Genomic DNA, 27,636 nt, shown 5'->3' with positions numbered 1-27,636 from the left:
AAATTTGGCTAATGATTAATACTTGTCACTTGTGTGGAAAAATTGCTATGGTTTCCTATGATGTATTAGGTTGCTAAATAATAATTATGAATCAGTTTTCCATGTTTGTAGATTCTGGGAAAATTAGTATGTGCCTTCTAGGATCAGGTGTTGATTTAGTATTTGCCTTCTAGTTGATTCCAGAAAGTTATAGATGAAGGGGGGAAACCGAATGCAATTGGAATCAGTCGTAATTTTTGTACTGATGTTAACGGTGCACATACTGAGCTGTTTCATATTGTATCTAGGGATGTTCCTAAAACCTGCTTTGATGGTATTAGGTTGAAATGCTTGACTGTCCAAATTTTGTGTGCAGTACATTTCGCTGATAGCAACTGGAATATTTCATGTATGGTGTGTGTTCTGGGAAGGAGTTGCTTGCCATTTTATCGTTTTATTGCTTCTTTTATCAAATGAGAATTATTATTTATGCATGAAACTTTACCACTGTAAAGCTCTGCTTCAACCTTTTGTGTGTTTACTGATACTTGCTCTGCAATTGTAAACACATGTATTTTGTAAGTTATAATCCTATTATTACCAATCTGGTTTACTTTGAAGTAGGGATGGGGGAGAAATTGCAGGTGAACTTACCTAATTCACACATTCTGAATCAATATACAAATGGAAACATAACTATAGTTCAAAATCCACACTTCCCCAAATTTTGCAATCTAGTTCTCCAGACGAGTGATGTGTACCGAAATGCATAGACTAGGATAAGGTGTGCATACAAATGTGTATATTAGTGAAAATAACACACACACAAATGCATCGCATTAGGAGAAATTGGTTTGCAGAAATGTGTATATTGAGATAATTTTGCTGTTTAAGTTGCATGAAGACTCTTTTTAAAAAATTGCAAACTGATCTGGAAATGTAGAGAACTATAAAATAGGGGATGAGCGTGGGTGATGAGGAACTGCAGGAAACAAAAATTGACAGGTTTGCCCTCCCTTACTTCCAAGTAAACATTCTTATGATTGGGGTGTGAAATAATTACTTTCAAACAAGTTCACACCCACCCATACATTTGTTGGTTAATTTATATGTGGGAATTTGTACATTCGCCTTGCAAATCTGTATTGTAGTTTAATACATAACGGTGGAAAATGTAATTTCTGTAGCATGGCAAGTGGTGGGGTGGGCTGAACAACCCAGAGCTCTGCTGCTGCTACACTGGTGAAAGTGCCACAGAACTTTATAGACAACACGGCAAATACAGAATTCACTGTCTATTGACTGTGCCAGCAATGATACTGACATGCCACCCACACATAAAGGCCCCCTTTGAATGAAGGGGATGTGCTACCAGCATTCATCTTGCATCATCATACATACATCGTGCAAGGTGGCACATAAGTGCTCCCACTCCACTAGCTCCATTGGCACAGCTAGAGACAAGCCCAGTGCTTCAAGTCCCAAGGCATCCCTATAGGCAGGAGTTCAAATTCACTCATGCCACCTACAAGCAGTATTTTAGGAACACAGCACATGGGGGAAATATAGAAAAGATACAATACGACATCTATATAGCTCCCTGGGCAGAGTGTCTACACACAGAGAGAGAGAGTTCTCCTGAGACATGGGTTCAAGACCATCAAGGGAGGGAATGGCTCCATGGCCAAATAACCGAAAGGCAGGGTTGAGAGAGGCAAAGGGGGCAGCCCTAGACACACACTGGTGGCAAAAGCAGCCTACAGTGGCTCACTCACCCCAACCCCAACCCCAGTCTCAGGAGCATGAGGATCCCAGGAGCATGAGGACTGCAGGAAGATTCCTGGTATGATGGAACAGTTTCTGTTTGATACAGTGGAAGTCCCCATACCTGCCTCATTAGGAAAACAGGAGGCGCACATGAGCCAATCATCAGTAGTGCTGCAATCAGCCCTTTTAACACACCCTTCCGACTGGCAATCCATGTGATCAAGACGCCCTCCTGATATCAGTAGCAAATGGTGTAATGGGGCTGTGCCACTTACCTGACCTCCTTCTGGGAGGTCTGCTCTATACTGGGATGGATAGGCATGTGGTGGCAATGAGGTCAGCATGGTGCAAATGTTCTGGCAGGAAAACTGCATTGGCTCCATTTGTACCATGCCCATCCTGCTGCTGCCCTGCTTCCTCCCTCTCTGTCCCAGCATGCAGCAGCAGGTAGACCAGGCAAGTGGCAAAGCCCCATGACACCATCTGCTACTGTCTGCTGTTTTACATGATAGGTTGGTCCTGCCAGCTAGTATCAGAGCAAGACTAATTGCCTCCCTCCTCATCCCCCTCCCTGCAAACTGACTGCCTCGTATAACCTGGCAGCAGCACTTGCCCTATCTGTGCACTCTGAGATGCCTGACCCCCTCATAGTCAAGAGAACCATAGTAAGCAGAGAGGGGAGAGGCTACTCTTCTCCCTACCATCCTATCCTGAGGCCAACTGGGACAAGATTAAACTAGAGAGGAGCAAAGGAGTACATATCTGCCCATCCATAGCAACAAAGAAACTATGCTTGTGACACAATCAAAGTTCTTACTCGGAATGTATGAGATTCTGAAAGGGAAAGAAGTATCTATAGGGTTGCCAAACACTCATCTCAACAAGGTTTCTGTGCCTTGGTCAGTGGTTTGACAGACAGAAGGGTAGCAGGCTTGTTGATCTGTCAGGTACTAGCTCTACTGGGAGCATCATCCGTGGTACAACTGTCTGCAATTAACCTTGCAAGGGTGTGGCAGCCTGCCTGGAGCAAACAAGCCCACAGAGGAACAGCTGAGAGCATCCTTGTTACTGCTGCAGGTCATGAGGTGGGACTGGCCGGCGTTGTGAGATTGGTGCTGTGCGTGTGGAAAGAGCTGCTTGTGGAGAACAAGGGGAGACAGAGAGACAGAGAGGACAGCAAACAATAGATAGCAGCTGGAGTGCATAGTCTTTGCAACAGTAAGTGTTTGTGTGAGGAGGTAAGAGATCGCCAACAGAGTGCTTACCTGCTTATAGCAGCTCGCCTGTGTAGGTGGAGACCATATTGCATTGTTAGAGCAATACAGTTCAGATAAGGCTCAGCATTTGGATGCATAGACAAGGAATACACTTGGAGCAGCTCCCCATTACACCACGTGTTTCACACTTCTCTGTGTAGGGTATTCTATCCTTGCATTCCCAGCTGTTAGACGGAGTTGAGATTGCTGTTGGCTGGTCCTGCCTGGAGCCTTGAAGCAGGGTAGCTTCACAATGGAGGAAGTGTTCACAATGTGCAGAAACGTCTGGTGGTGCTTAGGACATAAATCTTTTGTGAACTAATCTCTTTTTATGCAAAGTGTCCTTTTTTCTATTATTTCCTTTCAACGGGGTTCCCTGTTGTGAGCTCAAAGCCTGTGTAACATCATCGATAGAGCCCTGTGCCTCACCACCTATCATTTGATGTATGGTTTATGCATAGTTTGTATTACTGGTAGTGTGAGTGGGTGTTGAGTTACAGCATTTCCTATGTTCTGTCATGGTGACAAGGGCAGGGCAGATAATGGGGAAAGCGATTGTAATTTTGCCCTCCCATTGACACCAGTGAGATGGAAATTCCTTATACTAGCTTGATGCAAAGTTTGCTCATTGACAGGGATGTGAATGTGAGTTGAAGCAATGCAGGATTTGGTATAAGCATCCTCCTCACCCAGTTATGCCAGCATAGCTGGGCTTCCTCAAGGTCTTAGAGCAGCAGATCTCAACTACAGAATTGTGCCCTAATTCTATTACTATATTAGACAAGTTATCAATTGAACTAAGAATGTTTCAATAGGTTTTGTGGAGGGTGGCAGCGCTTTTGCTCCTTTCTCAAACCGAGCAAGTGATCATTGGTTAGGAGTACTAAAAAGAGAATTCTTTTGCAGAATAAAATTAAGATACCTGTGGCTTGAAGCTTGTAATGTGAGCTTTTTATTTTTATTTTTGCTGGTAGGGGCATGAAGGCAGGATAAATCTGATTTGCATTATATCCATAGTGCAATGATCCAGTAAAAATGTGGCAAAGGAATCACTCACTGCACTCCCAATGGAATTTATGTACTAAGTAAAATACTTTGGCACTGATCTGTCAAACCATACATGCACGCTGTAGGTTTCACACAGACTGCTACATGTGAGGGAAAGATGGCTGTTACTTGGATACAGCTGGTAATTTGCTGCACCAGCAGCAGCCAGGAAATCAGAGCCCTTTCCCCCCAAAATCTATTTGGTACAATATGCCCCAATCATTTTGTTTGGCAGTGTGGCAAATAACACATTATCACATGTGTGCATCCTCTGTTGCAATTTTTAAAATGACCCAGTTGCCCACACATACTTACATGAGTCAGTAGTGCCCTTAAAAAAAAGGAAAGAAGTAATTTTTGTAACCTTTTCCTACCTAGTCTCCTAGAGGCAGTACTTACTCACCACCAGCAACTAGGCAAGTGGTTATTTACAAGCCTGTAATTATCTATGTAAATTGTACATCTACCTTTTCATGTCAGTTTGTCTTTGATGCTAAGTTAGTGTACTTCATTATATGCAATTTTCTATTTTGTATTCATGTATAATTTTAGTGATGCAAAGTGGGCTTGCTGTAAAAATGTCTTGTAATGAAGCATGTGTTCCTCAATAATTGCTTTCCGTAGCATATACTATATATTTCATCCATTGCAATTTTATTTTCCCAGCTTCCTGCTGTTTGCTGCAAAGTTTTATTTTGCTAGAAATGCTTTTTATTTTATAAAGAGAGCTCACCCATTATTATTATTATAGGTTTTTTTTTATTTTGCATTTTTACCAAATTTATACAAAAATCCCACTGAACTATGTACTAGATTGCCTAAGGACTGTAATCCTAAATACCACACTTGGAGTAGTCTGTACAATTCTGCTCATATCACCTCAAAAAAGGATATTGTAGAGCTTTTAAAAGAAATGTAACCAAAAGTATCAGGGAAGTATCTGTGAGGAAAGGTCGCAAAATCTGAGGCTTTTTAATTTAGAAAAATAAATGATAGAGCCACCTAAGATGGTGCATGGCATGAAGAAAGTAGATAGGAAGATTCCCCACCACTGCCCCTGCTCATTCTCCCATGATACTAGACGTTGGGGCCATTCAGCAGAACTGAGTGTTGAAAGATGCAGAACACATAAAATAAAGTTCTTCTTCACACAGTACATAGTTGTGGTATGGAATTTACCCCCATGAGACGTAGGGATGATCACTAACTAAAAGATTAGGAAAAATTATGGAAGATGCCTCTGATTGCCAGTTGCTGGAAATTAGAAGTGGAAAGAATGTTGGTGTCCTCAAGTCCTGTCTGCAGGCTTCTGATAGACATCTGGTTGGCCACTGTTAGAACATGATAGATTCAAAATGTTTCAGGGGGTTTCGTCAAACTGTGTTTCAGGGAACCCTGGTTTTCCTCAGAGGTTAATCAAAGGTAACTCAGTGTGAAGATCACTAATAGTGGACAATCATCCCTATTAAAAAAAAACAGTTTAATCATCATTACCACTACAACAGTGATAAGACAAGGGTGGCAGATATAGATCAGGATTATCCTCTTAGATTTCTGGGTGATTTGCATCCGATTGGCAAGAGAGGGTTGACTCTCAAATGCTTAACAATAGCAACAACACCCAAATTAGACTTGCTGGAATAAGGAAAGCTAACTGGGAGTGGACTTTTGTGTGAAAAGACTGTCTGCTCAGTTCAGTTCTGATACTGAAAACAAATCCATGGGCTAACTTTATGTCCTTTGTACCTGGGTCTCATTGGTAGATCTTAGGGTTATGGTAAATATAAAGCAGATCTGAGAAGTCTGAAGTCTGTCCAGTTGTACTTCCCCAATCTAGTGCCCCCCATATGCCTTGGACCACAACTGCCATCAGCCTCAGCCAGCATGGCCCAGTGGTTGGGTAATGGGAGTATAGTCCAATTATCTGCAGGACACTGGGATGGGAGAGACTGTTCTAAGAAGTTACATTCTCAGATCAACTACAAGGTTCAATATATTTTGCCCGTAAGCTACCCCACATGAACTCTGACTCTTACAACATGCCTCAGGACCCTCTAACAGGCTGTGATTCCATGTGAAAGGTTATCTCAGTAGACATGCCACTGGAGAGGCTTGCCCTGGGTGCAAGGCCAAGCGCTACTATTGGTCAGTTGGTCCTGCGCCCAGGGGAACGCCCTCTAATTCCTGCCGCCATTGGCCAAGCATCAAATAGCCCTTACAAGATTTCTCTTTGTATAACAGCAGCTGAAGAATGTAAAAACTGAAATGTTTTGCTTTAAAACTAATGTATCCTTTGTGTGTGTGTGTGTGTGTGTGTGTGTGTGTTTTACACACATAAACATTTACACTTAGGTTTATGTGCACGAGGGACACAGGTGGCGCTGTGGGTTAAAGCCTCAGCACCTAGGGCTTGCCGATCGAAAGGTCGGCGGTTCGAATCCCTGCTGCGGGGTGCGCTCCCGCAGCTCGGTCCCAGCGCCTGCCAACCTAGCAGTTCGAAAGCACCTCCGGGTGCAAGTAGATAAATAGGGACCGCTTACTGGCGGGAAGGTAAACGGCGTTTCCGTGTGCAGCTCTGGCTCGCCAGAGCAGCGATGTCACACTGGCCATGTGACCCGGAAGTGTCTCCGGACAGCGCTGGCCCCTGGCCTCTTAAGTGAGATGGGCGCACAACCCCAGAGTCTGTACGGGCAGGGGTACCTTTACCTTTTACCTTTATGTGCACACCCACCCACTTTATAATCAACCCCCTCCGAGCAAATTCCATTTTTTTCAAAAGGAGGTTAATTTTGTGATTGATCCATAAGATTTATGCAATGCCAAGACAACTCTTTGACTGGATTCTGTTATTCAGGCGGAGTTGACAATGAATTCATGCATATGGGCATCTCAGGTCACAAGAGAGATACGAAGGGAATTTGGTTCTCAAAGAGCAGGGGTGGTATTTGCAATACTTTTGAATAATAGCAGTGTCATCAGTCTGGTGGAATAACAGTTCTAAAATTAGGCCTTTGGAAATGAAAAGGACTTATTTGGTTTTTAAATAGCATGCCTTATAGTGCAATCCTATGCATGTCTATTCAATATCAAGTCCCATTTATTTCAATGGGGCTTACTCCCAGGTGAGTGAATATAGGGTTCCAACCATAGTATCTTTTTGCCACCTGGGGCTTTTATGTAGACCATGTGATTAAGCCCCATTATAGCTAACAGGGCCTAGATACATATAAATGTGTACGGCTAATATTTAGATCTTAAATAATATGCATGCATAATATGTGTGACACTGAGAACAGTGCCTACAGCCACACCACCCTGAATGCACCCAATCCCGTCTGATCTCGGAAGTTAAGCAGGGTCGGGCCTGGTTAATACTTGGATGGGAGACACTGAGAACAGAGTGACTTTCTGACTGATTCTACTGTAGTTTGTCACACACGACTTGTGTCATGAGAAAGTGGATGGGAATGTGCTTTGCCATCAACTTGGTATTATGGTTGGGAAGATGCATCCACCACTCACTTTTAAGTACAGATGGGGCTAACCACAGCTAGTGTCAGAGGTAAGCATCATTATGCACCTACCAGGTCCCACACCTCTTTTTGGGGGGCCCATAACTGACCCAAATTGTTGAAAATCCACATGCAATCTTCCCTTCCCTCCTACAGAGGAACAACATGAGCCAATTTTAAGGTCATGGTTATATGGGAAAATATCACTGCAAATTAATATTACTGCCAGTGGCAACCCAAAGCTATGCCCTCAAATGCCACAGTCACAGAAAATGTACCCGGCCATATCTACTGACTGTATTCATACAAACACATGGGACCACATGGTAAATGGTGGACTATAAGTACCTATAACCTAGCCCACACTCATGCTTTTCCATATGATAGTGGGTACAAATCTGGCCAAGAATAACTTGTTGTGCTGCTCATATATAGGATAAACAGTCCTGTACGAAGCTGTCATTTAAGCTAACCTGGTGCCTTCCAACTGTTGCTGGACCAAAGTTAACATTATGTCTGGCCATTGGCCCAAAAATTCTAGGGGAAGCCGGTTCAGACTATACTTATTTCTTCTGAAAAAATATAATAACACCTTGAGGGTTATTGTAATGTAAAGATATATTGGGATACCTTGTACAGTTTTCAGAAATAGTCTGGATTCCCCCCCCCCCAAAAAAAAACCCCCTCTTGATGTTTTGCCAGTTTATTTTTCCCACAGTCCACTTCTAGTGTACTGCTTGGTGCTCAGGATATGTTATAATTGCATTTATAATTGGTATTGATAAGTTAACTTTAAAAAGATCAAATGCTAGAACAGAATTGCCATGCCTGATTTTTAAGTGGCTAATAGGGGTTTGATGACAGTATAGATCTCTGTTGGATCCACCTGGCTGTCCTCTTGAAGCTTCCCAAAGAAGTACATAGCAAGTGCATGTAAAAACTCCAGCAAAAGATCCTAAACCTCTCAGCAATGTGGACATGAACATAAATGAGTGCTGGCTGCGCACATGCGAGCCCAGGTACACACTTGTAACGCCATTATGTGTCCGTGTGTCCCAATCAGTGTAGCTTAGATTTTAACATGGTGAGGAAGGAAGAGAAGAAAGGAGGAAAGAGGCAGATGTATTTGGAATGACTCTTGACTATGAACTAAAAAAGATTGCAGTACAAGAATAAATGAGAAAGCAATCAGAAGCTGAGAAAGAATGGCTAGACAGAAGCCCATAGAAAGTAATTTGCTTCTGGCATGATTGCCAGAGAGTCTGTGATGAGGCTGTTCCTGCATTTTCACCTTCTGTGGTTTTTGACACCTCCCCCTGCCTGCCCCACTCCAGGTGTCCACTAAATTTTTCTTTCTCTCTCCCTTCATTCTGCGTTTATGGTTAGCTGGAAAAGGAAGCAAACTTCTGATGTGCCCTAGTTCCCACAAGTAAAAGGTTACAGCGCATCTACATATTCAAGTTCCAGAGACATTTCCCCCTCTGAGCTTGGGAGTGGGGGAAAGGCTAAATAAATAAAGTTCATTGATTTTATTTAAATGATTTCTTAACTCACTGATGGCAAAAGAACCTGTAAGCGTTGTGCAACAAATGACATCATATAAAATGCCGTATTTTAATAATAAAAAAATCCTTATTAAAATAGCATTATGGTATTCAACTACCAATACCTATAAGCATACAAGTTGTATTTTCAGATTTGCCCTGTCTTTCTCAAGGATATCCTTGAGGTAGCAAGAACAGTTATATAGGTATTAAATGCTTTATCACTACCAGATGGAAGAGGAGTAGCATACATTATCATCTTAATTGTAAAATTTAATATTACTTGCTGAAAGTTACGTTGGTAAACATTGTAAATTCAGGGGGGAAATGTTGCTCCCTTGTCTTTAATTCGCCTATAAATCTCTTAATCATTTTTTAAAAAATAATTTTTATTAATTTACAACAAAAACAAAAACACACACTAATTTCACATCCAATTTTTCACAAATTGTTTCTTTTCTGGACTTCCTTCAGCTTTTCCGTAAATCATCCATAGTCATTATTTAAATTACGCATTCCTTGGGTTTGCATTGTCATTGTTTATACCCTTCTTTTCTATTCCCTTTAAACAATACTTCTCAATTTTTCACAGTGCTTCTTTAAATCCCTTTAGCGTTATCTGTCCCTCACTTATACTTTCCAGATATTCCACAAATTTCCCCCAGTCCTCGATGAACTTTTGGTCTCTTAAATATCTAATCTTCCCAGTCAATTTATCCAATTCAGCATAGTCTAACAGCTTCATTCTCCATTCTTCCATTTTTAGACTCTACATTTAACCCTGTGTCTTCTTCTTTTTTAATGTAACCTGTAGCAAAAATGCAAGCTGCATATTACATAATCTGCTATGGCAACATTTCACTGTGCAGTTTTAATCTCCCTGCCATGACAACTATAAGCAGAAGAATGGATCCACTCCAGCTAAAGTTAGTCATACTCAAAATCAATGGGGCTTGTTTGGCATGACTAACTTATTTTCTATGAGAATGAAAGGCTACTAAATTTAGCTAGATCAGGGCCCTATGTACTCTGTGAGAAGAGCAGGGATAGGAATCAAAGCAGTAACATGAAGGGTGGCTTAACAGTAAATTAGTGGCGTTTCATCCCTGAGCCCTTTTCACCTAGATACATAGCAAATTTTGTCTGCTAATTTCATCTGGCAGATGTTGTGCCTGACTACTTCTCAGTCTTGTCTCACATTCTGACTGCCACACTTTCCCAGTCTAATTGTATCAAATTTATTGGCGCATCTGTTGATATTTGGGCGTACTGATGCAATGGCACAAATTTGATATTCAGGGAGGGGGCAGCAAAACCATGCTTCAGTTTGGGGATGCAGAATCATGCATGAGGGTTAAAACTGCAACGCTGAAAGATGAAGAAGAGATTAAATGGGATAGTATTGGTCATCATATTGCAGACTTGAGGTTTTCTGGTAAGATACTGAGGCTGCAATCCTTCCTTGGGAATTAGTAGACATGTATAGGATTTTGCTGTATGTTTCTGGGGTTCAGTAATTTGAAGAGCGGGTGAATCCTTCCAGGGCTGGTACGACGCACTTTGGTACCTAAGGTAAAGAACATTTCTCATATAGAGGCTAACCAGACTGGCAAGTAAATTTTACTTCAGCACTGGTGATGAGATACCTTTCCCCATGCAACCCACCTATCTGGATTAATTGCTACCCTTGTTCTGTAGAAACAACCACACATATTACTTAAAATGATCTCCTAGCCAAAACCGTTCATTGAAATATTTGCCTGGTTATTAAAACATACAAAATGGGTAACTACAGCTGCTGTCTTACACCCCATACATAAGCCCCACTGAACCCTGTGAAACTTACTTCTGAGTAAACATGCATAGGCTTGTGCTGTAAGGGTGTAATGGCACATAGACAGGAAAAGGCCATTGCCACTTAAAAAAACATTCTGATAGTGTGTATTTTCCACTCTTCCCCAAATTGTGTTGGATCACTTGCCCTATGGGATAGTATCCTTGCATTATACATTTTGTTGCCCACACAGTATCGGCTGTCGACTGTGAGCACAGGGTAATGCAAAACAAAATGACTTCATGCTCAATAATCCCACATGTTCCAGGAAAGGAGAGATGGGAGACTTACTGAAATCAGCAAGGGAAACCCACATGACCTGAAAGTGTTGCTGTGCAATGCCAGGTCAATGATGAATAAAACCACTGCCATCCACAACCTGATTGTGGATGGAGGATTTAACCTGGCATGTGTGAAAGAGACCTGGTTGGATGAAGCAGATGGGCCTGTCCTTGCCGCTGCTTGCCCACCAGGTTTCTCTTATGCCCAGCAACCAAGGTCATGTGGGCGGGGAGGGTGGGTTGCAGTGATTATTAGGAAGTCAATAGTCTGCACCAGGCATCCTATTGGGAAGACCCAGTTTTCTGAGTGCATGTTCTGGAAGTTGGGCAATAGGGGCAGTACAGGATTCCTTTTGGTGTACCGACCTCTGGACTACTGCAATGCGCTCTACGTGGGGCTACCTTTGAAGGTGACCCGGAATCTGCAATTAATCCAGAATGCAGCAGCTAGACTTGAGACTGGGAGTGGCCACCAGGACCACATAACACCAGTTCTGAGAGATCTGCGTTGGCTCCCAGTACATTTCCGAGCACAATTCAAAGTGTTGGTGCAGACCTTTAAAGCCCTAACGGCCTCGGTCCTGTATACCTGAAGGAGCATCTCCACCCCCATCGTTCAGCCCGGACACTGAGATCCAGCGCCGAGGGCCTTCTGGCGGTTCTCTCATTGCGAGAAGTGAGGTTACAGGGAACCAGACAGAAGGCCTTCTCGGTAGTGGCACCCGCCCTGTGGAACACGCTACCTTCAGATGTGAAGGAAATAAGCAGCTATCCTATCTTTAAAAGACATCTGAAGGCAGCCCTGTTTAGGGAAGTTTTTAATATTTAATGCTGTATTGTTTTTAACACTCGATTGGGAGCCGCCCAGAGTGTCTGGGGAAACTCAGCCAGATGGGCGGGGTATAAATAAATTGTTGTTGTTGTTGTTGTTGTTTACCAAGGAATGCCATTTCCAATGGTAGCCTCATGTCTGGCATATCACATTTCTGCCCCAGGTCAATGTACTCTAAGAAAACAGTGGAGAGTAGAAAGGGGTCCCAATGGAAGATATATTTTCTAAGGCAAGGCTGACAATTAGTGCATTTTCCCCCAAATAATTGATGCTTGTGGGGAGCAATGCAGAGGAAGCTGAGTTTACAATTTAATGCATTTTTTAAACAGTTTGAAACTGCAGCCACAAAGTGAATGACTAATGATTTAATACAACCATTTTTCTTTTTACCCATATTTTATTTTAATGTGTAATTTTCTCCTGTGGGTAGTCCTCATTCCTATCCACCTTTTTCTTAGCAAGGGCGTATTCTCATCACAGTGTAGGAAATGCTGTATTTTATTGTCAGACTCTCAGCTCCTTTAGGGATGTGTTGAAATAGAGTAAATTCACGACTCTTGCAAGAAAAGGGCTACAATTTTTTATTATAATTATAATTTGGTTCTTTCATTTATTTTTTACTTTTTAAAGACTAATTTATACAATCACTTGTCCTGGCACAACAACCCCTAAAATCACTTCAGCCTTTGATTGCTTATTATTCAAGGGGACTGAAAGAGTGTCAGCAGCCTTGACAAAATCATTCATAAACTGTTAGCATCTGTCTCTTTCATCATTATTTGTATTGTATTCTTGCAACCCCATGGAGCTTCACAGGATACTATAAGTAAAAAGATTATTTTGTTTAAGAAAAAGCTCTGGCTTCTAGGAGCTTACAATCTAACGTTTAATGACTGGGAGAGAGAATGGAAGAATGTGAAGAAATGCAATGCATACTTTTTTGTGGGGGTGACAAGGGTGTTAAACAAAGGCTGCCTCTGTAAGGTGGAGCTTTAGGCAAGGTTTGAAGAAAAAGCATAGAATCATATAATTATAAAGTTGGAAGGGATTATAGAGATGTTCTCTGAGAGAGTTCAAGCATGGGAGAATGTGGTTTATGGCTCACATAAACAGTAGCAAAATTTTCTCTAATGGGTGGAGTTTACGGTTCCATTGAGATTGTAATTTGTGAATAGTGACGGGTGAACCTGTCAATTTCAGTTTCTCAGTTTCTCACTTTTGCAATCTAAAATTCAGTTCTCCACATTTCTGTATCAGTTTGCTATTTTTTAAAGTCCTCATGAAAATTCATCAGCATTTTAGTGCAAATTTCTTCTAATATGCACATGTCCATCTGGATTCTTGTCTAATATACACATTTCTGCAAAGCATTTTTTGCCTAAAATAATGCATTTTTGCATGTTATTTTCACTAATATACATTTATATCCACCGTTGTCGCCACCTATGTGGCATTACTTGGCTGCAGAACATCACTGCAAAATTCAATTTTTGAAAGGAGTCTGTACTGCTGCATTTTTCAGATTATTTTGGAAAGTATGCATTAGGTAAATTTGCCTTTAAATGTAAACTGATTTGAAATTATTCTCAATCGCTATCAGTGAGTGTCCCAAGATAGACAATAAGATGCTTTGATTGAGACATCTTAGAATTCTCTATGGACTAGGCGAGCAGTTCTGAGGAATAGCAACCAAACTGTGATTGCTGTTGCCTTATGTGTCTGTCAACAGCTGGTTAGCATAACATTCATCTGTTGCACAGATTTCTGTCCCTGTTTTTTATCACCAATCTCTTATTTCCTTCTGTATTTTAGACATGACAACAATAGGATGTCTAAGATATCCTGGGAGATAAAAGGAACTCCCTTAGTGTGTTACTTCTTTAATTAGGATCTCTTTCGAAACACACCAAACACAGGCATCCAAGTTTTAGAAAGAATCAGACCAAAAACCCTTAGCTCTGTCTATAAAATTATAAAGTAGAGGAGGTTGAAATTTGGCGTTGATTGATCCTTCTGTCTAGTCCAGTGTTTCCAAACTTAGGTCTTCAGCTGTTTTTCAACTGCAACTCTCATTATCCCTAGCTAGCAAGACTGGGATAATGGGATGATGGGAATTGTACCCCAAAAGGATCTGGAGACCCAAATTTGGGGAACACTGGTCTAGTTGGTGCTTTCTGCACAAGATAGAGTTACTGGTTTGTCTAAAATTAAAATTCTGTACCAGAAACATGTGATACCCTAGTGTGCCATGATATACTTATGAATTCCCATATAATTGGGTGTTTTGTCTCAGTTTGGAGTGCAACACACAGGACTGATGTAATATTCTCTGCATTCTAGCCTCTTCCTTCTCTAATTCCACTGCAAGAGAACCCCTTAAAGATCAAGCTGGTAGAGTTACTCATGATAAGTTAAAAAAAAATAATTTACATACAGTGGTACAGTTTGGCACCTTTGAACTCTTGCCTTACAGCACAACCCTGTGCATGTCTACTCAGACTGTAGACCCATTGTGTTCACTCCCAGGTAAGTGTGTACCTAGAATTATCATTGCGTAACGCCCACCATAGGCTGAAGATGCACTTCCTTATCTCTTTGACACCTGGGAGAGAAGTATTTTAGGGGCTACCCTACTCTTTAGATTATAGATTGTTTTAAATGGTTTAGTGTTGTATTTTTATATTGTTTTAACCCACCCTGAGTCCCATGGTGAATGTCAGGTAAGACATTCTAATAATAATAATAATAATAATAATAATAATAATACAGAATATTATAAAAACTGCAGTCCTAATGGTCTTACCAGGATGGGTGGTCATCTTTAGATGGTCATGTATATTACTCCATGTACTTCAAAATGTGGCAAACAGCCCTGTAACATTTAGGGGTTGTCCTCCTCATTCTGCTGAGTCCTGACATGACAATACCACAGCTTCTGCTGCTCCATTTGTATAAGTATATACCAATGTAGATGAATGGCATCTATAGATGCAAAAACACTTTAGAACACTGTCATTTTTGCTCATTGTCCTGCCTGGCTAGTCTTTGAAGTTTATACCGCTATTTCAGATATATCTCTGCATCAATATTGGCTCTGAATCTACCTGAGAGGGTATGCTAATTTATTGAATTGTTGAAGCGCACTGAAGATGAATGCTGATAAGGATCCAGACTTCTGTTGTCATCTATTAGTGATCTAATTACATATTGCTTCCTCTCACGGGACACCAGTACAGGCTTGATTAAAGTATAATATAGATAGTTCCCTAGAGAGTGTTAGGCTCTTTAGCTGACGCCATGAATTCAGAAGTCCTATTTTTCTTTCCCCTCTTGTTTATTGTATGAGCATGACAGCACCAACATTATCACTTACTCCAGCGGTTGCCAACATTTTTTGGGCCTGTGGCCACATTTACAAACATTGTGGACACACACGCTCACACACATGGTAACCAAGCACACACCACAACCCATTCCACTGGCTACAATATATATATATTTACAAGCATAATTTCAGTGGGGGCAGAGGTGAGGGAACCCTGTGGGCACATATATGCCCACAGGCACTGCCTTGATAACCCTTGAATTATTCTTTTTGAACTTCCTTAGCATCATTAACCATAAAAATGCTTTGGGGGCTGATGAAGTTTGAAATTAATGGTCAGAATGGGCTTCGGTCTGTCTTCATTTTTAAACACTACAAAATTGTAGATTGACCAACTACACCAGCTGTAGGGAGCCTTTGATCTCCAACTACAACTCCCATCAGCCCCAGTGATGCCAGCAATGGGCAGGGATGATGGGAGGTGTAGTCCAGCAACATATGGAGGGCCCCTGACCTATGGATTGTTTCCCCCCCCCCCGAGGCACCAGCTTCTCCAGACGATTGAGGGCCCCCAATGTCATGTACCGATGTCACACACACAGCCCTCTGAACACTGAGGGGGGGCTGCCCCCTCAAAAAACGTGGGGGGTGTCAAAGTGCCTTAGCCCCCAGGAGCCAGCATCTGTTTCCCCCTAGTATGCAATTTTAGATTAACTTTGGAAATGTTCATCTGATGCACTAAGAAAACCATACCTTACAATCCTATGATGCAATGAAATGGATTTCAGTCTTTCCACTTCTTTTCAACCTTCAGGGGTCTGTAACTTTTCTAATGGAGGAAACCTTTGTATTATTAAAAGTTTCTCACTATTGAGATTTCTGTCAGTGAATGAAATGTGACTCTCAGCACTTGTCATGTGGTCCATGGAGGGGAGAAATGTTTGGGAACCACTGAACTAGAATGTCCATGATATATATAAATTAAATTCTGCACAGTTAATGTGGACTTGTGTGGGAAGCATTGAAAGGAAGGACAATGTGAATGTTGGAAAATGAAATCAAGGACAGGCAGTGATTTTTTACCTATGTGTAGTCAGCATTGTGCTTCCAAGTACATGTGTTAATGTGTTATTGTATCAGTGGAACAGATTGCAGCCGAGTATCTTCCATTTTGGGTTCAGTTGCACTCTGAATTCCCAACTACAAATCTAGCACTCAGCTCAACATTTATTTTTCCTTATAGTTCCATACATATCAGTTAAGGGAAAGAGTGAGATGCTGAAAAAACAATTTGGAAAATTCAGATATTGTTGGCTCTCCCAATAGGCTGAATGAGGTGGTAGCATTAGGCAGTGGAGTGAAAATATTTGGGTGAGAATTTCAAAAATCAATTATGATAGTGTCTAGGACACTAGATAGAGAATAGAACAATCATCCCACCCACTCCTTATGCCAGCCTGTGGTGGGTTTGGATTGAGCAGAGGCACTGGCTGAGTTGGCCTCCCATAGGCCGACACCAGCACCCCCCTTCTCCCTCCCAGACATCTGGATCCTGAGCTGGTCCCACTCTTGTCAGGTGATGGTATTGGTACCAACCCAGACCTGATAGCTCTTCCATCTCAGAGGGCTAGGTTTCTGTGCTCATGGTTTGACGTGAATGTCCACTGGAACAGCCAGCTGACTGCTTTGCAATGCATTAAGATCATGCCTACCCTCGTGCCCACACAGCCCAGTTTCATAAGTTTTGCAAGTGATTTGTTGAGCAGCAATCAGCTGGCTGTTTGCCAAAATGTAAGAATCTGCCATGAGCCCCCTGAGCCATTCTGTGCCAAAGGGTCATATGAATCAGTTGTTAGGTAAGCGTCACTCAATAAAAACACTCAATAAATATGTGTTAAGCCTTTATGTGAAAGATCATCACTACTCTTTATTCATCACTGACCCCTACTACTTTGACTGCATTCCTGAGGATAGCCAGGCTATTTAAATCCCACTGACTTTCCCTGTATTGCCCCCTTATTGGTGACTTCATGAGCACTGAACAGAAGAGGAAAATCTTAAGCTGAAGCGTGTAACTTAAGCACTCAAAGTGTTCAAGTTTACAAAATGCTAGCTGATCTTTAACACAGACTGAAATGAAGAATCCTGTGTGTTTGGCAGATAGACTGAAAACCAGGTTTGATGCAGAAGTAATATAATAATGATCCACTGTGGCAGAAGGGAGTATCAGGAGCAGTAATTAACCCAGCTTTATTAGAGTGGAACTGGTTATTTCCACATAAATAAACCCATTGGCCCTTTGAGCTGTGACATGTTTCGTCTAAAAGCATTTCATCCTCCACTTACTTGTGAAGTCTTTATTTGTGAAGTCTCATGCCCAACCTAGTTGTGGTTCAGTGACAACTACAAATACCTATTATCATGCAATAGTAAGTTTAGGCTACTGAGGCAAATGTATCCGTCTTTCTCTGCCAACGCTGTGCTTCAGGTAGGAGCCATGATTCTCTCCTGCAAGGCCTTTCTAGCTAGAAATTCAGAGCTGTCTCTCGCTCTGTGTCCTAGTATATAATAGAGGTAGTAATAACAGAGCTACCGGAACTGTTTGTAAAGTATGTCAAGCTTTGAAAACAATTTTAATTCTTTCCCCTTTTCCACAATTCATCATTTCCATACAGATTAAATTGTATGTCATGCCTCTCATGGCACACAAGTATTTTTAATGGTAATTATTGCTTTCAGTGTAAGGGATGCTTCTTTTTTATTGATCGGCATCAAAGGTTCACTGGAAATGAGTAGCCACAGAAGTCAAATGGGGAGCCAGAGAAGTGCTCAAGGAAAAGCAAAAGATTAGTAGCTGTCTGCACTGTTACATCATATTGACAGATAGTGCTGGAGAAGCAGGAAAACACCAGAACATGACCTGGCACTTTATTTAGTAAAGTATAATTTCCTAAATCCCTATGAAACAGGCACAAATAACTTTTTGACCTTCCATGAAATGTGACGTACTTAATGAGAGATCCCACTGAAGTACTATTTGATGGTGATTCTCTTGGAATGCTCTTACTAAATATCACAATCTGGGCCTGGTGCATAGCTTGTTGCCTGCAGATAAAATTGTGCCATGATAAAGAGAAGTTTTGGAAGGGATTTTGACTAGAGGTGAGGGATCCTGCAGGATTGTTTATTGCTTTCCTTCTGTAGATTTTGAAGCATGCTGCTGGGACATGGGGCAGGAGGGGGTCCCTCTATTGCCCCAGCTCTTCTGTTGAAGTGGATTTCGTACGGTCCCTTGAGAGCTATGGAGTTTTGCCCCCTTCCTATTTTGAGCTGCAGAATTCCTCAACTATTTCTCTCCCTCTCTTAGCTACACATTTGCTCTCCCTTTCTTCCACCACCCCTCTCTTGGTTCTGCAGTGTTGAGGCACACAGGAATATTATTGAAATGTTTCTGTTTATAATATATTTAGTCGGTGCAGATCCGATACTCTCTTTATGTTCAGCCTCTTTTCTTTTGAAAGGGGCAATCTATTCTTACTTTATTGTGCCTATTTCTTTTTAAAAGACACAAACAGTGAAGGGTGTATTACTGGCAGATATTTATAAAATCATAGAACTGTAGGATTTGTAAAGAGTTGGCAGCTATCTAATTCAGCTCTTTACACTAAAGCAGGATCTTCTACACTGCATCTCCAAATCCCTAAAGGATTAGCCTATATATTACTGCCGTTAAAAGCAACTTTTTCAATCCACAATTGACTGGCTTCCAGAAAAGGGAGAATCCCCTTTCAGTGGCTAATTTTAGAACATTCCCTAACTGTTTCTGAAATCATTTCATTTTTCAGCAATAATTTGTACACTTTGTCCTACGCAACATTCTCATTGCTTTAACTTTTCTGGCAATCATCCTTAATTGAATCTTAGATAGTCAATAATCTACATTGCACTACGCCTTTGGAAATCTCCTAAAAGGTTTGCTTGCAAAAATTTACCATTTGCCCAATAATAAATGCTGGAAATGTAATGAGACTGAAGGTACCTTTTACCACCTTTGGTGGACCTGCCCAAAGATTAAAGCCTTTTGGGAAATGATCTATAATAAAATTAAGAAAGTCCTTAAGTGGACGTTTCCTAAGAAACCGGAGGCTTTACTCCTGGGCATGGTTGGCCAATTGGTGTCAAAGAAGGACATTTTTTATGTATGCTACTACAGCAGCAAGAATTCTTCTGGCAAAGTATTGGAAGATGCAAGAACTACCTACTCTGGAAGAATGGCAGACAAAGGTGACAGACTTTATGGGATTGGCAGAGATGACCGGCAGAATCCGCGACCAGGGGAAAGAGACAGTGGAAGAGGACTGGAAGAAATTTAAAATATATCATAAAAATTGTTGTAAAATTGAGGAGTGTTAAGATGTCAAGGGGTAAGAACTAGAGAATTACAGCTGTAACTAATAAGTTTAAGGAAAATTAATGGAAGGGAACTAGTAGACAAACTGACTAATGGGTTGCTAAAGAACTGTAAAACAAGGATGCAGCGAAAGGGAGCTTTGGGGAAGTCAGAGGAAAGAAGGTGCATGAAAACAACATTATGATTTAAATATTTTGTATGTATTTTTTTTTTGTTTGTGTGTTTTTATTATGTGTTTAAAAAATGAATATTTTTTTTTAAAGGAAATCTCCTAAAAGGAGGTGATATTTTGGTAGAAAGATGCAAGGGTCTTGATGTTCCAACAATAGCTTTAAATATGTTGGAAAGAGATGCACTATGAAAGATTGATTCCTCAGCCATTAATTTGTAACAGAACAGTGCAATAAATCTCAGTTTCTCTTCAATATCTTTCTGCAGTTGTGAATTCCACTTGATTCACCTCTCTCACTCACCTTAACAAAATCAGTATTTGCCCTAGTTAGTTCGGATAGGAATCCAATTATGCGGGGAGCCAAAAAGCTAACCACCAATGTGCCCAGGAGATCTAAAAAAAGGCCATTTAGTTTAATAGTTTGGTGAAGTGAAGATAAAATAATGATGCTTGAATCTATAAAAATGAAGTCCAGAACTCATTGAGAGTAATTGAATCAATTTCCCAGACATTTTTTGGAGAGGACAGGAGTGTGCAACCACCACCACCACCTCCTCCTCCTCCTTTTGAGATACACATACCCTTAGGTGGATCTTTCAATGAATGAATGGTAGTGGAGGGCATGACCCAAGCCAGTGGTAGCTGGAGCCAGATGGACAGTGGTCAGGGCCCCCTTTCTGCCTCCCCTGCCACTTCTTTCTCTCTCTCACTACACCAGTGTGGTGTAGTGGTTAAGAGCGGTAGTCTTGTAATCTGGGGAACCGGGTTCGCGTCTCTGCTCCTCCACATGCAGCTGCTGGTGACCTTGGGCCAGTCACACTTCTCTGAAGTCTCTCAGCCCCACTCACCTCACAGAGTGTCATAGGGGAGGAAGGGAAAGGAGAATGTTAGCTGCTTTGAGACTCCTTCGGGTAGTGATAAAGCAGGATATCAAATCCAAACTCTTCTTCTCTTCTTCTCTCCCTCTCTTTCTCCTCTTACCCAGTCAACTATCAGAGGACGGACAGATCACTTTTTCCAGAGGTCTGATCGCTTGCCAGAGGGTTTCCGCTATTTCCTCTTACGTTGCCCCATCCATGTTGGATTTTCTCCATAGTGTTTCCATCCTCCAGCCCTTCTTCTTTTCCACTGGGCTTCCCACCCATCCACATGAAATCAGGCTCAGGGCTGCATGCAGCTCTGCCCTAAGCCCTGCTGTATGGTGTACACATCACCATGTCCCCTGAGATGGCAACATCTGCCATTGTCTCCAGTACAGGAATGGGGCCCTCTTCCTTTTCACCCTTCATGGAGGGAAGGGAAATGGGAGGCAGAGCTCAGTTTCCCCCCACTGGGGCCTGAAGTCTTGGGTCTTGTATTATCCTATGTTCCACATGCAGGGAATAGCAGCGAGAACAGCGAATCTTGCTTGAGGTGGTGGTTGGCCATAGCATCAGTTTAGCAAAACCAAATCTAGCATCTCACAGTTGTTTCATAGAAATGAACCAACTGGGATGGGGAGGTGTTATTTAAGTGAAATCCCTTCCTATTGGCAATACAGTGGTCATGGTGAGAGGGATTTTGCATGGGTTCAATTCAATTTTGCATGGGCAAAAATGCTCCCTGTTGAGCTCAGACCACTCATTCCTCTTTCTGTATATGTGAAAACATAGAACAATACTTTTGCCTGCTTTTGGCAAGGCTTATAAAACGTATTTTTAATTGATTGCTTTATGCCTAGTGCTAGCAGCAGGAGATGGAGAAAGGTAGGTGTTCATTGCCAAAATACTCTGTAAGACAGACTGGGAAAGCCTTGCATCTTGGCACAATCCTCAAATTAAAAACAAGTGTTGACCCTAGTTGCCCTACATTTACTGTGTGTGACATATATAATATTGAAAATTTCAGTTTAATCGGTTTGGAGGCAAGTAGAATTTCTTTCTCTTTTCTTTTGTTTGCCAGATTGTTGACCATGCAGTTTTTTCTCTCCTCCTGTTCTGTATGCAGGCGCTCAGCTCTTGCCTCTCAATACAAGCAAATGTGAAATTCTATACAAGTAACACGAGTGGTTTCTTTCCATATTTTGTGCAATTGGCATATTAACAAGAAATAGGACCACATACAGTGTGCCGTACGACATTCCGTGAATATGCCAGCAGCATTTTGGAGTGATGCTTTTGCGTATCTAACCAGAAAGAATATACCACTTCATTTCATGTGCTTTTATGCATTCTGGCAAGGAGTAAATGAAGTTAATCACAAGTTAAGGAACCCTGCCACTCTGTATTATAGAAGAAGCTTCCTGTACATAACAATATAAAATTGGCTGTGGTTCAGAATTTTCATACTTAGCATTGCAAATTAGGCTCCTGTCCTTTCCCTACTGAGCTGCTCACTGATGATCTGGAATACCTTATTTTCTATGGAATTTTCCCAGGTGCTTTAGAAATTAAAATTCTAGAGGGAGTTCTGAAAGTGCTGTAGCCAAATGAATTACATTAGTCCTTGATATAGGTAGAATTGCCAGGTGCAAAACTGTGCCAGGGTTCTCTAGCCTGCAGATTTTCGTTGTCACTTCAGCCCACAGCTGAAGCTTTGGGATAAAACCTTGATTTATGGGAAGCTTATATGAAACTGGCACACAGATGAATGACATACACAAAAATGATGGCAATCCCTGTCTCGTATAAAAAAACCGAACCATCTGAATTTCTTTTTCTTAGCCAGGTATTAGTGCTCCTATATATGGAAATCTTGTATTAATATCCCACTGCCCTTCTGTTTTCTATTCCTATAGAAATGCAACCTACTGATTTATAGATGCTTCTGACTTGGTAGTCATACTAATGTGGACTGGCTAGTTTCTGTACAAATTAGAAGCAAAGTGACAAATGGCTCTGTCATTCTGCTATGTCTCTGTACTTTCTGGATGTGACTAAATTAAAATGGATTACATGATTTGATTTTCATGGAGGGTTTGCTCATGCATGACAGTTTTGGAATCACAGACTTCCATGACGGATGGAGGGCTTGAGCTACTTGTTGATTATGCCCTTGGCAGAAAACTGCAGAATATTCTATTCTCCAGTGAGCAGGAAAGAGGGGTTGGAATTACCCATACAGTTCCTTTGAGGTTGGTAGCATAAAGTTTTTACACACATAGATTTAAGTTTTAACAAGAAAAAAAGGGCGGCAGTTGCCCTTCCATTCTGAACACATAGCTTGAGAACATACAACTTACAATATACAATATGTTTTCATTTTTAAACTAGGCACAATGTCTGTTGCATAGTCATGCCTGTTACCTAGTTTTACTTAGGTTCAACTCTGAAAAAGGCATAACTTTTCAAGGGTCTTATTGACTTTGCATTCTTAAAGGCAATCCGCATTATTAGATTTTTTGCATGCACACAATAATAATAATATGACATTTGAAAGAGACTGGAAGGATTAAATCTGCCAGTACGTAAAATTATAACCTTCCATATCACTCTACCAATGTAAGACATTTTCATACCTGATGTGATCTGCCAGCATTACCTGAGGAATACATGTCAACATGATGCCCCACTTTAATCAGAAATGACACACAATTCACATCTGAAATAGGACAGGAGGTTTCAGTTGCCTGGAGAAAGCTCTCTTTTATCAGTCATTACTTGGAATCCTTTTACTGAAAGACATGCATCTTACTGTTCTCTCTGTGTTGTAAACCCTCTTGTTCCTGTATGCATGTGACATTGTTCATTATTAACAACCGTGCTTAGCAAACATGATTTTAGTTACGAATAATGTGAACTTGAAAGGTACAATTTTTCATTTCCTGAGTGATTGGTTGGCCTGGACCTCCCAGATTATGTTAATTATTATGGTACACTACATTTATCTCTGCTAAGTTTAGAAATTTTTGAAAGTACTGAAAGTATGTTCCTATGAAAGTGTACCAGCCGGATTGCACTCCTGTCTGCGTTTCAAAAGAATTAAGCTTGCAAAGAGAACTTTAAAAAGTAGAACTTGGAGCCTGTACAGATTTCCTGTGCAAATAGGAACAGGATTAGAACAAAGGTGGATTGCTGCAGCTCTTGTTGGAAGAAAGAGAAAGAAAGAGTATGGATAGACTTTGTATTGAGCAATTTAGATGACTAATTATACTGGAGCTATATTGTGCACATTTTAAGAGTAAGAGGCTTATTTTTTTATGAAGAAATAACAATTCTATTTTGGTGCTGCTGGGAATTTTCCAAGTTATTTCAGCACTTCTGTTTCTTAAGAGTCCCATTTTTATTTATTGCCAAGTGGTTGTTCACAGTCAGTGTGTTCCCTGGTGTTAGTCATCATAATGTCTAATAGGCCCGAATTTCAACCAATTAACTATGTGAGCTTCCGTAGGCTAATCAGTAAGCATATGTCCAATAAAATGTAGCTCACCTACCCTTGTTTTATGTGGGCAACATGGACCATATCTTAAATTACTGATGTTTCTCAATATGGGAATGAACAACACGAACAATCATTTTGAGCTGTAACTAAGAGGGAAAAATGCATAATGTGATAAACATATTATCAACTGATCTTTTCAATTAACTTATCTGTTCTTATGAATTACCAACTTGCTGGGATGTTGGTTTCAGCTGATAGAAAAAGAAGCTATCAAAGACACTTTTCAGGGATAAAATGGGGCTCATCCATTTGTAGTGTTGATAAAAGCTTTGTCCCTTTTTGGCTTCTCCTTATTTTTCAGGAGCAGAATGACTGCTAAAATTCTGATAACCTGTTAGGAATTTGTTTGCTTCCTGTTAGGGACAAAGTAGAAATTCAATTCAGTTTGCATTCAAAGGCAAATCTATCAAATTCACACATTCCGAAACAATACTAGAACTGAAACACAGCCATCCTTCAAAACTCACATTCATTTGAATTTTGTGATCCAGTTCTCCAACCAAGTGTTGTAAAAATGTATATATTGGGTAAAAGTGTGCGTAAAGGTGAATATATTATTTTTATTGGGGGGAAAACAGGGGGGGAAATCATTATATTAGGATGAATTGCTTGCAAAAATGTGTACCCAGGTCAAATCTGCATACAAAAATGTGTTTCTTAGCATTAATTCGCACTAAGATGCTGAATAATTTTCATGGGATTTTTAAAATAAATAAAATTGCTGCAGAAGTGTAGAAAACAGAATTGAAAAATGAGGAAATGGGTGAATCAAAATTCACCAATCCTTACATCCCCACTCCTTGAAGGCAGCCATTAAGGGGAGCTGTGCAGTTCTCAAATAGAGACATTAGGATATCTATTTACATGGCTTGGAGGCTAGTGACGAAATATGTTTGTCTTTCAGATCCCCAGCTCAAGGGTATAGTGACCAGGTTATATTGCAGGCAAGGCTACTACTTGCAAATGCACCCTGATGGAAGTCTCGATGGAACCAAGGATGACAGCAGTAATTCTAGTAAGTGATTGTTCTAGGAAACTATTCATCTCTTCCACACATATTGTAAAGTTAACCATTTCAAGATTTACATGCAAACATCACTGGGTGTTGTTGTTTTTTATGCCTCTTGTTTTCTGATTTTGCTTTTGGTAAAAGTTGTTTTTGCTTTTTTTTATATATTTACAAATTGAAATACAAATGCATATTTTAAAAAAACCCAGTGCCTTCATATATGTGAATGAGACGAAGCATACGATTTTAGGAAAGCGCTGAAGCTGCTCGCTGCAGAACGATAGCCCGGCTTCCTTTTCAACAAAAATAGTTTTCAAAAATGTCTAAAATTATGTGCTAGTTTGAGAAGAATACCTTGCTTCCTAGTTTCAGCTTAAGTGTACAGGCCTCCTGAAGTATGGCTAGGCATGATAGTCTCTTAAGGTGTGTTATAATAACACTAAATAACTCTAAATTACATAGATAGCATTGCTGTAAGTAGGGTTGCCGTGTGCCCTCTTTTTCGGAGCTAAAATTTGGGACAAATTGCATTTATTTGCTTTGAATGGCCGCCATAGTGTCCTCTCTTTGGCTCTTCCAAATATGGCAACTCTACTAAGCAAAGGACTACTTTAATATTTCATGATCATTATGGTGGCAGATGAATTCAACAGCAGCCAGAATGCAGCAATGAATTGTGATGGCATTCCACAATTTCCCATTATTCATTAGAAATGTCACTTACTGTGTCTCCAGCTCAGTGAAAGTTAAGCCAATTTTAAAATCTTGAGGTTGGTCAGGTTACCCTAGGATGGGTGCCAGTCCCACTCGCTCTTCCATCTTCCATTAAAAACCCTCTTTTCTGTGTTAATGCTCTGGAGGGAGCCCAATGTTGTAAATACTGTGAGTAATGCTTCACCTTTGGTCTGTTGGTGTGAGTTCCTCCACATATCTTCATGGGCTGCTCAAGAGCTTGAAATATGAATCACAGAATCATAGAGTTGGAAGAGACCACAAGGGCCATCGAGTCCAACCCCCGGCCAAGCAGGAAACACCATCAGAGCACTCCTGACATATGGTTGTCAAGCCTCTGCTTAAAGACCTCCAAAGAAGGAGACTCCACCACACTCCTTGGCAGCAAATTCCACTGTCGAACAGCTCTTACTGTCAGGAATCAGTAATGTTTAGGTGGAATCTTCCTTCTTGTAGTTTGAATCCATTGCTCCGTGTCCGCTTCTCTGGAGCAGCAGAAAACAACGTTTCATCTTGCAAAGCAAGCCCATAGGGAAATTCGTCTAGCGAAGCAACGCAAAAACCGAAAAACCCTTTTGTCTTGCACGTTTTTCGTTTTGCAAGGCATTCGTCTTGCGGGGCACCACTGTATTAGAGACCAAGGCCACTGCTGGAGGTCATCCTACCAACAACATTCCACTTTCTCCTAACCCCTCCCTTTCCGTTTTTCTAACTTTTCTTGAAAACCACTTATAGAGAGTTTCGGTGTGCTACATCCAGCACACCTGAAAACTCCATTAAAAAGTTTTGGTTTGGAGGGAGCTGTTGCTTTAGTTAAATGTTTGAAGGGGTCAAGGAGTGTGGTAAGAACTAGAGTGGCTCCAGAATGGTGGCATTGTTTTGCCTCAGTCTGAAGTATAGGAGGAGAGAGAAAACATAAGAGTGGCTCATGGTGCTGTGTGCAACGTGAGCACCTTCCTCTAAAGGTTTTTAAATAAGCAAAACAATGCACAGCCGCCTTGTACAATTAAGGCAAGCAGTAGCCCACAGTCGCTCATACCCCTTCCCCCGGCTGCGTGGGGCCACCTTGGTGTGGGGCCCTATACAAGATGAATGCCATTTACTTGCAGAGAGGCAAGCATCTGCTTCATTTTACAGCAGCTTCAAAAGTCCAATTCTTATGGTGCTCACAATCTTCTAATATGACAAAGAATTAATAATAGAGCCTAATTTTCTTGATGTATTTCCTGTGAGCGGTCTGTTATTTTTCTCCCTCCTGGGCATATTGCTTGAGTCATGTCCCTCTCCTGTGATGAGCAATAATGAGCAAGTTGTTCTTTTTCATACATTTTCACTTTGGTCAAAACATTTGTACCTGTTGTTGTCATGATTTCAAGGTCTCACTTTCTGTTGATGCTTCCCCTCCCAGTTTAAATCAATAAGCAACCCTTTGAGAAACTGTTGCATGATTGCTTGATCCTTTGCAAGTGCTGAGCCAGAAAATATGCCCAAGATGGATTTTGACTCCACTGTATGG

At 41.0% G+C, this 27,636-nt stretch overlaps 1 protein-coding gene across 3 annotated transcripts in view; it reads left to right on the top strand.

Annotated features, from left to right (window-relative positions):
* The window catches only part of FGF14 (fibroblast growth factor 14), a 297,609-nt gene that overhangs the window by 202,677 nt on the left and 67,296 nt on the right, over window positions 1-27,636 (top strand). For all 3 annotated transcript variants that reach the window (XM_081908297.1, XM_081908298.1, XM_081908296.1), the window contains exon 2: window positions 25,284-25,394. In XM_081908297.1, the coding sequence (XP_081764423.1) occupies window positions 25,284-25,394 (111 nt within the window). The remainder of the gene's footprint in view (window positions 1-25,283; window positions 25,395-27,636) is intronic.

Source organism: Podarcis melisellensis (genome assembly GCF_964234715.1).
Source record: "Podarcis melisellensis genome assembly, chromosome: 4".
Taxonomy (NCBI): Eukaryota; Metazoa; Chordata; class Lepidosauria; order Squamata; family Lacertidae; genus Podarcis; species Podarcis melisellensis.
This window is presented reverse-complemented; position numbering and strand designations above follow the sequence as displayed.